Source organism: Drosophila albomicans, chromosome 2L, assembly GCF_009650485.2.
Source record: "Drosophila albomicans strain 15112-1751.03 chromosome 2L, ASM965048v2, whole genome shotgun sequence".
NCBI classification, from domain to species: Eukaryota; Metazoa; Arthropoda; class Insecta; order Diptera; family Drosophilidae; genus Drosophila; species Drosophila albomicans.
In genome coordinates this window covers 24,880,973-24,893,693 of record NC_047628.2, presented here as the reverse complement: position 1 = coordinate 24,893,693, position 12,721 = coordinate 24,880,973, and the positions used below count along the sequence as shown (strand labels likewise).

At 36.8% G+C, this 12,721-nt stretch overlaps 3 protein-coding genes across 6 annotated transcripts in view; 1 reads left to right on the top strand and 2 right to left on the bottom strand.

The window, feature by feature from the left end:
- Positions 1 to 1,448, top strand: part of LOC117564759 (uncharacterized) — a 36,313-nt gene extending 34,865 nt beyond the window's left edge. For all 4 annotated transcript variants that reach the window (XM_034243655.2, XM_052002950.1, XM_052002949.1 and 1 more), the window contains 2 exons: positions 41 to 307; positions 407 to 1,448. In XM_034243655.2, coding sequence (XP_034099546.2) covers positions 41 to 307; positions 407 to 602 — 463 coding nt within the window. In that variant the 3' untranslated portion in view covers positions 603 to 1,448. The remainder of the gene's footprint in view (positions 1 to 40; positions 308 to 406) is intronic.
- A 598-nt stretch (positions 1,449 to 2,046) lies between these two features.
- Positions 2,047 to 9,714, bottom strand: LOC117564990 (uncharacterized). Its single transcript, XM_034243935.2, has 18 exons — positions 9,592 to 9,714; positions 9,297 to 9,526; positions 9,109 to 9,239; positions 8,707 to 9,038; positions 8,233 to 8,645; positions 7,974 to 8,171; positions 7,206 to 7,308; positions 6,913 to 7,142; positions 6,726 to 6,856; positions 5,745 to 6,079; positions 5,280 to 5,692; positions 5,017 to 5,215; positions 3,749 to 3,883; positions 3,454 to 3,683; positions 3,268 to 3,398; positions 2,852 to 3,198; positions 2,374 to 2,786; positions 2,047 to 2,309 (listed from the first exon to the last, which is right to left on the bottom strand). The coding sequence occupies exons 1-18, from the start codon at positions 9,668 to 9,670 to the stop codon at positions 2,109 to 2,111; spliced, it is 4,251 nt and encodes a 1,416-aa protein (XP_034099826.1). The 5' UTR covers positions 9,671 to 9,714; the 3' UTR covers positions 2,047 to 2,108.
- A 155-nt stretch (positions 9,715 to 9,869) lies between these two features.
- LOC117565397 (facilitated trehalose transporter Tret1-like) lies at positions 9,870 to 11,640 on the bottom strand. The gene is made up of 6 exons (XM_034244482.2): positions 11,534 to 11,640; positions 11,241 to 11,470; positions 11,056 to 11,186; positions 10,651 to 10,985; positions 10,176 to 10,588; positions 9,870 to 10,131 (listed from the first exon to the last, which is right to left on the bottom strand). The coding sequence occupies exons 1-6, from the start codon at positions 11,601 to 11,603 to the stop codon at positions 9,931 to 9,933; spliced, it is 1,380 nt and encodes a 459-aa protein (XP_034100373.1). The 5' UTR covers positions 11,604 to 11,640; the 3' UTR covers positions 9,870 to 9,930.
- Between the last annotated feature and the right edge of the window lie 1,081 nt (positions 11,641 to 12,721).

Here is a 12,721-nt window from a genome sequence, read left to right as displayed (position 1 = left end):
TTATCAATTTCAATTAATTTGTCTTACTTTTTGCTTTTAGCTTTAAGCTCTTCTTTCTGATGCTAATCTTTTTGCTACTCAACACAATTGTGGCACAGAGCGTGGGCTTCTTCATTGGTGCCTGTTGCATGGACATGAATGTGAGCATTACGCTGAGTGCACTCTATACGCTTGCCACACAGCTCTTTGGCGGTTATCTTTCGTCACGCATTCCGGAAGGTCTCAGCTGGATACGGTATACATCAATGATACACTATGCATATCAGAATATGCAAATACTTGAGTTCCGCGAGGGTCCGCCTATTAGGTAAGTGTATTTCACTTTAGTTTTATTGAATTTATATGTATATTCGATGGGATGGCATTCAACTTATTCATCGATTTCCGTTTCTGCTGCTGTTTTCAGTTGCGGATCGCCGAGCAGCTATGAGATATGCAAACAGCAGACAACCGAATTCATTCCATATGAGGAAATACTCAAAGCACAAAACTCAACATCACCATTGTGGCTGAATACGCTGATACTGATGATGTTCTTTCTGGTATTTCGCGGACTGGGCTATGCGGTGCTGCGCTATTTGCGGTGCCCCAAAAAGACGTGATACAGCTGACAACGAACCAGTGATACGTAATTTGTAACAAGTGTAATCCTATCATACATATATCGTACATGCATACACATATGTATATTCGATATATACATATTGTATATCCTGTAACCTAATCTAAATGTTGAACAAACTACATGCAAACAAACGTGCGCCAATTTTTGTGATTCAAATTTCAAAAGCCACATCAATTAGTATATAACTATTATATATCATTATTAAATATCTAGTTTAAATGTATTCACAACACACACACACATACACATATATTTCTATATCAATCTATCAATCTGTATGTATGGCAAACGACAGGCGCTATATCCAAAATTTGTTTGTTGCATTTGGTGAACAACAATTTTTGTTTTGTTTTATGCATTTTAATTGTTAGCCATTTATCCTAAAGCCTATTATTATAATTATTACAATTATCATTATCATTATTATTATTACTATTATTATTATGTTGCGCTGTTAAAGAGAAATATTTGTTTTGCCTTTTGCGAAAATAATGTTTTAATTTACGTTTTTTAAATCCAAAAGTAATGCAAGTTAACAGCATATATTATTATTATTCTATATCTATATCACACATTACTGTACTATATGCATATATTTAAAGTTCTAGAAAGTTTTGTAGATTTTTTGCAAATTTTTTCAATTGGGAAAAAAACACTGTGATTTAGTATGCTAGTTTTTTAATTAGTTTTAAGCTGGCTCCATAAGTGTTTGCCACAACAACAAAAACTATGTAAAACATCAACCAATTGTATAAGCATATACATCATTGTAAATGTTTACATTAACTAATTATATGTAATTAAATTTATTTAAACATTCATATAAATTCGTTGCGAATTATTCTTTCCAGTTTTGAAATGTCGCTCATTCGATTGTCAGTGGCGCGGTTTTTAAGTAATCGGTTGGTCTATCGAAAGCTTGTATTGCGTTCGATAATTTTCACGGCTGTGGTAATTTGTTGCACAATCTGGTATATTGACAGACGGTTTTTATTCTCGTTTTATTTGCGGTCACACAGTTTGTAGCTGGCGCACTTGCGCATGTGAAAAATATTAAAAGTGGAGTGCATTTAATTTTTTTTCCTTTAATTTTTTATTTTTTTTTATTGTGAAAGTGAAAATTACTTTGTGCAAATAGAAAAGCATTATGTGAATATAATTAATTGAGTGTAGTGAATTGAGTGAATGTGTTGTGCAAAAAAATCTGAATTGGACGCTCGCATGTGCGATTAACTAAGGAAATGGAAGTTAAATATTAATTATTCCTAAAAACGGAGCATTGATTTGGTAAGTACTGTTTAAATTATTAGCTGCAATGTTTGTTTTGGATATGCTTTCTAAAAATTATTTTATTGCGCAACATTTTGGGTTTTGCAAATGCATCGTTATAGAACCATAGCAACCAGCTTTTATGCGTGTACATTGACCAACCATTTTCGATAGCTTATCGGTAACATTGAAAATACCAGTTGTTGCCTTTCGATCAATCTTCTAGCATCGACTTTCCTTTAGTTTCTTTTAAAAAGAATAAAAAGCAAATAAAACAGAAGAAAGTAATGCCCCCCATAGACCACATTGTTGTAGGCAGACCCCAGTAATGCATGCATAGAGGGAAAATGTTGAGCATGAGAAATACCAATGAACTGCAGACAACAATCGAAATTGATGTTGCTCTGGCACGAATCTGTAAAAATATAAATTGTAATTAAATGCAGGCATGAAGCGGAGATAGAGACAAGCAGACAAACCTTGAGGGGATACATTTCAACCATGAGCACAAATAGGCAGCTAACTAGGCCAATGTTGCCCAAAAAGATGTCCACCGACATTATGGCCACTGGCACCCAGCTCCATTGGCTCAGATCATACATCTCAGTGAAGTAGGTAAAGAAACCGAAACCAGTTAAACTTAATGCTACGCCTGCCGATGAGACGAGCATCAGAATTCTGCGGCCAAAGACATCGCAAAGCAGTGTAGTGACATAGGCACCAAAGAGTTGCACAGATCCAATGATAATTGTGCTAGTATTTGGATCCATGGTGCTGCCCGACTTGGCAAAGATATCCGTCATATAGTTGACCATGGTAAAGACGCCGCTAAACTGATTAGCAATGACTATAACAGAAGCCATAGCATAGCCTTTAATGGCAGCTCGAGTGACTGCAAGAGAGGGGAGAAAATAATATTACTATTCGAGTTCTAAAATGCATTTAAATTTCACTTACAAAAGTCCTTTATGGTCACCTTGTCGAGCTGATTATCTTCATTTGTCAGGGTCATTTTCATATCTTTAAATTCTGCCATTGCGGTGGCCTGATCACTTAAGCTGTCGCTATCTTTAATGTTCTTGTAGTATCTAAAAGATGCTTCAGCAGCCGTAAACTTGCCCTTGTTGATGAGATGCATCGGTGAGTCGCGTATGAATAAGAGCACAGATATAAAGAAACTAAGCGGTAAGATAAGTACGATAAATGGCACAACATAGTATGAGACATGAGTGCCCACAATGTAGCCTATAAGAATGCCCGTGTTAACCGACAACATTACCATGGTGGCACAAGTTCCACGGATGCTATAAAAACCAAAAATAGATTAACAAAGTGACTTAAGATGGGGTGAAAGTTTTGATAACTTATCGTACTTTGCATCGCAATATTCACTGATAAAAAGTGGATGTATTATATAAATGCCGCCTCCTGTGATGCCAGCTAGCAAGCGTCCTGCGATCAGATACTCCACGCTCGTGGCAAAGTACACCATAATCCAAAGGCACTAGGAAAGGTTTACTAAGTCAAAGATTAAATTTGGAAAATCAATTTTCGCTTACTGAGTGTGGTAAGGCGATGAAGAGCAGACAAGCTTTGCTGCCTAGGCGTGAAATTAACAGACCACTGAGTGAATTGCCAATAACTGAACCTATGCCCAAAGCGGAGCCCACCCAAGACACTTCATTAACGTTGAGAGGAAAACTCAAAGGCGATTCGGGAGTTTGCAGCTTGCGCAGCGTTGGCGACAACCAACCAATGCCAATGCCATGTGATATGCATATTAAATTAACTGAATCAAAGAGATATTTTCATTAGTTTCACTTGCACTTATTGCAATCTCCTTGCTCTACTCACTTAGCACTGTGGATAACAGCTGATAGCGATTCCTGCGATTAATCAGACAGTTTGGGCGCGCTAAGAGTCGTTCAAACATTTCTAGTTTCGAGCTGATTGAGTCTGGCACGAGCGAAATTCTATTTCTAACTGAAACTGCAACGGAGAGCAAGAGATTTTTAAATGTGTCTTTCGGTAGCGCCATCAACAACAGGCAAAAATAAAGATAATGAATTTCAAAATACATACGATAGAAAACTTAGCGCGTGAAAGTCAATTCGCAAAAACATCGCACTTTCAATACTCTAGAAATTTGATGGATGTACAGTTGAGGCAGCATAATTTGAAAACAACTAAGGAAATAATTTCACTTGCAAAAACAATTACACATTTTGTTGTTAATTATTAAGGATTGTTTCTTCTGTGGTCCGAAATTTTCTTTAAGAACACATTGAAAACAGACGAGTCCCATTAATTGTAGATTAAAAATGAAAAGAGGGTATACGTTTTTTTCTTTGACAGCTGAGAGTTAAGATCACTTCTCAGGAAGCGGCAGCATGTCGTCAATATGTGAGCATAACAAGAGCACGAGTTTGCGCATAACAATTAATCAGACATACAAAAAACACAGACCGAATAAGAGAGTCCATAAGAGAGATTTGAGAAGAGAATAAAAAGCAGAGACTTTAATTGTTTAATTGTTTTGCATTTATAAAACTATTCAAAAGTAAACAAAAATAAGACCCCAACAAGTGGGACAAGCATTTCATTCGCTGACTATAGTAACTACAGTAACTTTTACGCTATATGGTATACGACTATTATTTTATTTTGATTAATAGAACCTTGAAGATCGCAAATTAATTGCACAAGAGATAGTTTATTAGTTGCGATAATCGATGAAAAATTATGGCGGATTGTTTATTGAAATAGAGTGATGATTTTAATCAGTAGAATATAATTCCTATTATTATTATTGTAATAGAACATTTTGCTCTGTGCAGTTTTAATATTATTTTCTATGAGTAAGACAACGAGAAGTAAAAAATGTTGTTTTATGTTTACTGTTTAGATAATAATATTTGTTTGTGCTTCTTTTTGGTTTAGCTTTTCTGCGGTCATTATAATTTACCATTTTTATATTCTTCTGAATATAATTTGAGTAATAGTAGTATAATATTTCTAAGCATTAATCAAGTAAAAAAGAAAATTAGATAAGCAGACAACAATGTTAGACGTTTTTAATAAAAATCAAATTAGGTTTCGGAATATTTGTAATTGCTGTATTCAGTCTTCAAGCATGGATTTGCCTTTTGTTTCCTTCAAGAACAAGACAAAATAAATAAAGCTCAATGCTGATATCCCAGCACAAGACCACATCGTTGCTGGCAAACCCCATTCAGCCATGCACAGTGGGAGAATGTTGAGCATGATGAACACACAGAATCCGCAAATAACCACAGAAATCGATGTGGCACGAGTGCGAATCTGGTTAAAAGAAAATAAAGATATTATAAATTGAACAAACAATAAATTAAAGTGTGTGTCAAACCTTTAGAGGAAACATTTCGACCAAGGCCATAAAGAAGCAGCCGACAAGTCCAATATTGCCCATAAAGATGCAGATCGACATCAACACAAGAGGCACCCAACTCCAATCACTCAAATCGTACCACTGTGCAAAATATGTAAAGAAACCGAAACCAAAGAGACTGACAGCAACTCCGCCCGAGGAGACAACGAGAAGCAGACGACGTCCCCAGACATCGCAAAGTAAAGCCGTTGCATATGTGCCTAGAATCTGAACGATGCCAATGATAATGGTGCAGGTATCTGGGTCCATAGTGCTGCCCGATTTTTCAAAGATGTCCGACATGTAGCTGACCATGGCGAAAATGCCGCTGAATTGATTCGCAATCAGCAAGACTGCAGCGGATGCATAAGCTCGGAAAGCTGACCTGGACACTACAAAAAGTATTTAACATAATTGAATTCAACTGTTTAATTTTAAACCTACCAAAATCCTTGATAGTCACGTTACTGGATGCTTTGTCATCCTCCGTTAGCTTCTGTCGCATATCCTCAAATTCCTCCACGGCTGCAGATCGATTGAAATCCTTGATATTCTTATAATAACGGAAAGATATCTCAGCCGCCTTCAAGTTGCCTTTTCTTATCAGATGCACTGGCGATTCCGGTATAAAACATAGCGTTAATAAAAAGTAACAAACTGGAAGTAATAATACTATGAATGGTGTGATGCTGAACGACATGTGTGTGCCCATAATGTAGCCAAGAAACACGCCTATATTCACAGATAACATCACTATAGCACCGAGTGTCCCACGAATTCTGTAAGTAGCAGATAACAGATAGCAGATGTTATAAAAGAAAACTTAGAATGAGTCTGTGTTGGAGATGAGCGTATAAATTAGGTGATGAAAGAATTAAGTGATGCTAAAACTGAGCAATTAAAGTTTTAAGCGAGCATCAAGGGGGCTGTTTAATATATTAACTTGTCAAAGAGTTTAGAGACGATTAAACGTGTAGATGAAGGTAAGAATGAATTGTTTAAAGCAATTTGCAATTAAATTCAATAATGTATTGATAATTTGAAAAATTATTTCGAACATGTTTTATTCAAATAATTTTAAAACAAGAAAGAAAGCTACCCATTTTGAAAAATTTATATACCAACGGCCATATTTAAATAATTCACCGAGTAAATTAACTATTAATAAATTTAATAAATCGATTAAGCGACTTAACGGTTTGTTGATCAATAATAAAATGGATTTTAAAGGAATTAAGTACCTCAAACGCAATAAATTTGTAGACTAGTGTGGTATAATGACTTGCTTGAGATCAGCAGCCAACAACATGGGACCCCATAAAGCAAGTCAATATTGACTTTATCGCTAAGACGCGGGCGCCTCTGTTTGGATGTTGATCCCTGTGTGATCTGGATAAGTACTATATATGAGCCACAGCTACTTACCTGGGATCTGAAATTTCGCTGAGGAACATGGAATGAACGATGTACATGCCGCCACTGCAAAGACCGGCAAGAAAGCGTCCGACATAGAGATATTCCACTCTCTCGGCGAAATAGACTAAAAGCCAATGGCACTGTAAAATAAATTAAGTCAAAAAAGTTTTTCTAAGAAAAGTGTTTGTTGACTCACCGTCTGAGGAATGGCCACAAAAAGTAGACACAACTTGCTGCCCAAATAGGGAAGGATGATTCCCATTAGAGCATTTCCTGTCATCGCTCCCATGCCCAGGAATGAACCAACCCAGGAGACCTCAGAGACGGTGGCCATAAAATTCATAGGCGTCTCTTCAGTTTGCATTTTGCGCATTGTGGGCGCAAACCAACCAATTCCAATGCCATGAGCAATGCATATTAAATTGACTGCAAGTTGAAGAATGAAAATTGATGGAAAATAAATAAATTAATGGTTGCAAAAATAATTACTCAGCAATGTGGCTAGAAATTGCTTGCGATTCCTTTGATTCAGTAAACAGTCTGGACTATTCAATAGTTTCGCAAACATTTTTCCAGTCGTGTTGAATGATCTCTACAGCGGAGAGATGTCTCAATTAGAAGCTACAGTGGAATATTAAGAGCGTTCAACGGCTGCCATCGGCTTTAATAGATTCCGGCCAGGTGGCTTATGTCAGTAAGTAATTGCCATAAAGATTAGTGTGTCTGAGTCTCTGTAAACACGAAAAGATCTCTGATGAAATTCTAGTAGTCAATCTTATATATGACATCCGAATACGTCATAGTTCACCAACAAACAATTTGATAAGCATTACGTCACCAGCAAAATGAAAATGTGGCGTCATCTATCGTCCAGAAGTGAAATTTTAAACAAAGGAGCTTCGCTATAACGTCTAGGAGTTCGAAGGAAAAGCTCTGTTAAAAATTCAAATTAAATATATATATGTATATATACATATAAAAACCTAAAGACTACAGTAATTTAGGGATATTAAATCCAAAAAATCCTTACGATTTCAAAGTAATTTCGTGGCTTTTAAAATGAGCAACGACAACAGATAATGATAGAGTGAAAAAAGCTATTGTCAAGCCATATAAAACGCTGTATAAAACTTCAACTAAAAGTATTTGCAATTTTTATAAAATTTTATTGCTTATTCTCAAAAAGAGTTACAACTTATTCTCGTGTATAATGAGTTGGTTTTGCTTAACTCTAGTTTAGGAGCTAGGATCAGTTTAATTATCCAGCATAGATTTGCCTTTGGTCTCGACAAAGCACAAGCTAAAGTAAATGAAGCCGAGCAATCCAACGACACTGGCAGCCCACATAGTGAGGGCAAGTCCCCAGTACTTTAAGCAGAGTGGAAAGATTTTCAGCGTGAGAAAAACGAGAGAACTGAGAAGAACAATAAATGTAGAGACGGCCACCGAACGTATCTGAAGGAAACGAAAGGAAGAATTATACATTTGCAAAATAGCAGCTAAGGACAAAACTTACCCGAGCTGGCATGACCTCAACCAAGACCACAAAGATGATGCCAACCAAACCAATATGACATAAGAACATCTCCAATGTCAAGAGAACTAATGGTATCCATCCCCAGGCAGAGAGATCGTATCGTTCCGCAAAGTATATGTAAAAACCAAAGGCACCTAGACAAATGGAAGCACCAAGGGAAGAGATCATTAACAGGAATTTGCGACCATATCGATCACAGAACAAAATTGTGGCACAGACGCCCACAATTTGGACAGCTCCCAGGATAATCGTGGAAGTGCCCGCATCCATCGAAGCATGTGAGATCTCAAAGATGTCCGTCATGTAGGTGGTGAAGCAAAAGGTGCCCGTAAATTGATTGCAACCGAGCAACACCAAGGCTGTGGCATAAGCCTTAAAGGCAGGCTTGGTAACTAAAAAGAAGAAAAAGAAAAAAGTTACAAAAAATAAAGTTAAGCAACTATTTCCACTCACTAAAGTCCCTGTAGTTAAAGGCATTGACCTTTAGTGCCTGTTCCTTGGTCAACTTATACTTGATCTCCTCAAACTCTGCCATTGAAGTCTTGTCATTCTCTTGAATATTCTTGTAAAATCTAAAGGACTTTTCTGCAGCACCAAATTTGCCTTTGGTAATCAAATAAAAAGGCGTCTCGGGCAGAAAAAGATTGCCAACCAAATAGCAAATGGGCAGCGGAATGATGAAAAAGGGCGCTATATAGTAATGCACATTTGTGGAGAGAATATAACCAACGAGCACGCCCATGTTGACCGAGAGCATGAGCATAGAGCCAAGACGACCACGAATTCTGAGGGAAAATTAAAATATAAAATTTAATGTATACACATTTAACTAGTTTTTCCACCACTTTAACTCACTTGGCATCGGAGATTTCACTGATAAAAATGGGTAAAACTATATAGCCTCCGCCGCCTGTAATGCCAGCCAAGAGACGACCCGCATAAAGATATTCCACACTCTGAGCAAAGTAAGCCAACAACCAGAAACACTGCAGAAATTTACACAATTTAAAAGTAACACCATAAATAATACACTATCAACCTACCAAATAAGGAAATGCTAGGAAATATAAGACTGGCTTGCGTCCAATGCGATCTTGTAGAAAGCCAGCCAATAAATTCCCAATAATACTGCCAATGCCAATCAGCGAGCCAATCCAGGATATTTCCTCAACAAACACTTCAAAGCTGAGCGGCGATTCGGGTGATTGCAAATCCCTCATAACAGGGGACATCCAACCAACGCCCACCCCATGAGAAAATGTCGAAAATGTCACTATGAAATAACAGAAAGGAATTAAAAAACAAATTGCGAACAAAAAGTATAACATTAGTATTTACCTAGAAATGTGGCTAAGAACTGATAACGATTTCTGCGATTCAGCAGGCAGTTGGGATTCTCGAATATGCTTAGCTTCATCTCGATGATGTTGTCATTCAACAAAATTCTCGACAGACTGACTGAAAATCTAGAGAGCCAAGAGCTGAAATAAAGATTCGTCTCGTGTCGTAGACTGGAAAAGCGTTTGTATCTTTTACCTAACACAGCAGATAAAGTCCAAATGAGAGCTCTTTACGAGCGAGACCATAAAAATTGTATGCATTGCGTTTAGTGACGAATGAATTTATTATTATAAAATAAACACTGAGAGACTCTCGAAAACACTAAACGAAACGTCTTTAGTCGGTGATCATAGACTTGCCCTTAGTCTCGGGTAAAAACAACAAAAAATACACAAATGTAAGCAGACTGGCAGAGGCCGAGAACCACATGGTTGCCGAAATGCCAAAATAATGGAGCAGGAGCGGAAACAGCTTCAGGGTGACAAACACAAGTATGCTGAGAAAGACCACGGATATCGAGGTGCACAAAGAACGTATCTGTAAATGAAATTTAACATTAAGTTAATAAATTCAGCGCTTACCTTGGCGGGAAAGAGTTCGACTAGCACCACGAAAAAGATGCCACAGATTCCCACGTTGCCCACATATATGATGGCAACCATTAGCACCAAGGGCAGCCAGTTGAGATGCTGCAAATCATAGATTTGCGCATAGTAGGTGAAGAAACCAAAAGCAATGCAACCGAGGCCAACCCCCAGGGTTGAGATCAACATGAGTATGCGACGTCCAATGATGTCCACAAATATGGTCGAAGTATAAACGCCCACAATTTGCACCACGCCTATAATAATAGTCCATGTATTGACATCTAACAAGACACCGGTGGCCTTGAATATATCCGACATATAGTTGACGAAGCTGAAGATGCCGCCGAACTCATAACCAGATAATAAAATAAAAGCACCAGCAAAGGCCTTGAGAGCGGGCTTGTTAACTGGATAAAAAAAATATATTTAAATAAAAAATGGAAAATAAGTTCCTTAAAACTTTACTTACTCAGATCCTTGTAGGTCAAAGCTGTGGTATTACTAGCCTGCTGGGCATCTACGGCTAGGCGGAACTCCTCAAACTCCGCCTTGGAATTGTCCTCCAAGTCATCACGTTGATTTTGATAGTGTTTGAAAGAGGCTTCGGCGGCCAAGAGGCGACTTTTCTTTAGGAGATATGGCGCCGTTTCGGGCAGTAAAAGATTCGCTGTAAAATGCGCTATCGGCAGAATGATGGCCAAGAAAGGAACCACATGATAAGCCAGATAAGTGCTCAGTATATAGCCAACAAGTATGCCCAAATTGACAGATAGCATCACCATGGAAGTCAATGCGCCGCGTATACTAAACAATAAGGAAATATGTTTGAAGTGAAAGTGAAAGTGAAGTAATGAGTAATTCAAGAATAACTTACTCGCTGTTGGCCACCTCGCTGATATAGATAGGAACTACCGCATAGCCAGCACCTCCGGTAAAGCCGCAAAGAAAGCGTGCCGCATACAAGAAGCCCACATTGGAGGCACAATAAATCAGAATCCACAAGCACTAGAAGTAACAATTTAATTGAGGAAACACTCGGAATAATAAGAAAAGACTTACAGCATAAGGAACTGCTAGTAAATAAATGCAGAACTTTCTGCCCATTCGCTCGAGCAGAAAAGCTATAGTTAAATTGCCACAAAGACTGCCCAGGCCAAGCATAGAACCCAGCCAGGAGATCTCATCGATGGTCAACTGAAAGCTTAACGGAGAGTCGGAACTTTGTATCTTGGCGAGCGTAGGCGATAGCCAGCCAATTCCCACGCCATGGCTGAATGTAATAATGTTTACTAACCGAAAAAGAAGAAACAATAAATGAAAATATTAAATATATTAAAAATTTTGGAACTCACCTATTATGGTGGCCAGTAGTTGGTAGCGTGTCTTGGGACTGAGCAAAGAACTCTGCAATAGCTTTGACATTATTTTTTTTTTTTTTGGGATGGAAACACAAAGTGGAGTCTTGACATCAATTGAGCAGAATACCGAATGTTTCTTTGGGTTTTTATACAGATACATATGTTTGCAATCGTAAAGTTCTAATTCGTTTGAATTTAGGGCATCACAAATGAGACCACAGATTTTACATTGCAATTCCCAACCAACAAACAGGAACATGATGAAGGGGCTCAGCTAGACTCAATATTTGCCGAGATCAGACAGCACCTGGAGTATTAAATGTTTGTAGATGATATAAAGATAAGATCAGACAGTCACCGCTAAATATAAAAATAAAGATTTAATGTTCAATAAAACACAAATCTATTCAAATAAGAGAATAAATGAACTGTTGTGTCCTAGAAAAAAGGAGACTGTATCTAAGGAGCTTTTGATTTGCATCACGTATTAACATAATATCTGTTAGTTCTTCTACTTATAAAAAACGATTACGCATCCTCTAAAAAACTTTCCAGAATTTATAAGTTAAGACAACATTCAAAAATTCTGACGACATTTTAAGCATTGTCATTTTATTGTGCTAGCCGCATTAAAGTAAAGAATTCGCTCTTTAGACTATTTTGAATTTCATCAGATAAACTACGTATTACATCTTTACTTTTGCTATTTACCTATCTAATTAGCTTATCTACGAATGCATTTCAATGGATAAATATTGTTGAGGCAGATCAGGTCGATTGCTTACTATTACTAGGTGGAACTGAAGATTAAATCAAAAAACACTAAAAATACTATTACCACATAAGAAATTAAAAAAATTAAAAAATAGTAATGTGTTCAAATTTCATTTCTAAATTAAATGCTAGTAAAATACTTAAAATTTGATAAAAACTATATGTAGTATTAATATAAATAAAAGATATATAAGTACTATATATAGTATAAATATATACCAATGTATTGGTATATAAATATATATAAATGTTATATAAGTAGTTTTCTACAATTTTAAAAATTAATTTTAGAAGAATAGCAAAAAAAAAGTAAAACTACATTAGTAGTAAAACGATTCATGATTTTATTTAAATAAATTAGTCTTCTATGAATAATTATGAAAGTAAAACCCTTCGCATAATCTTGCT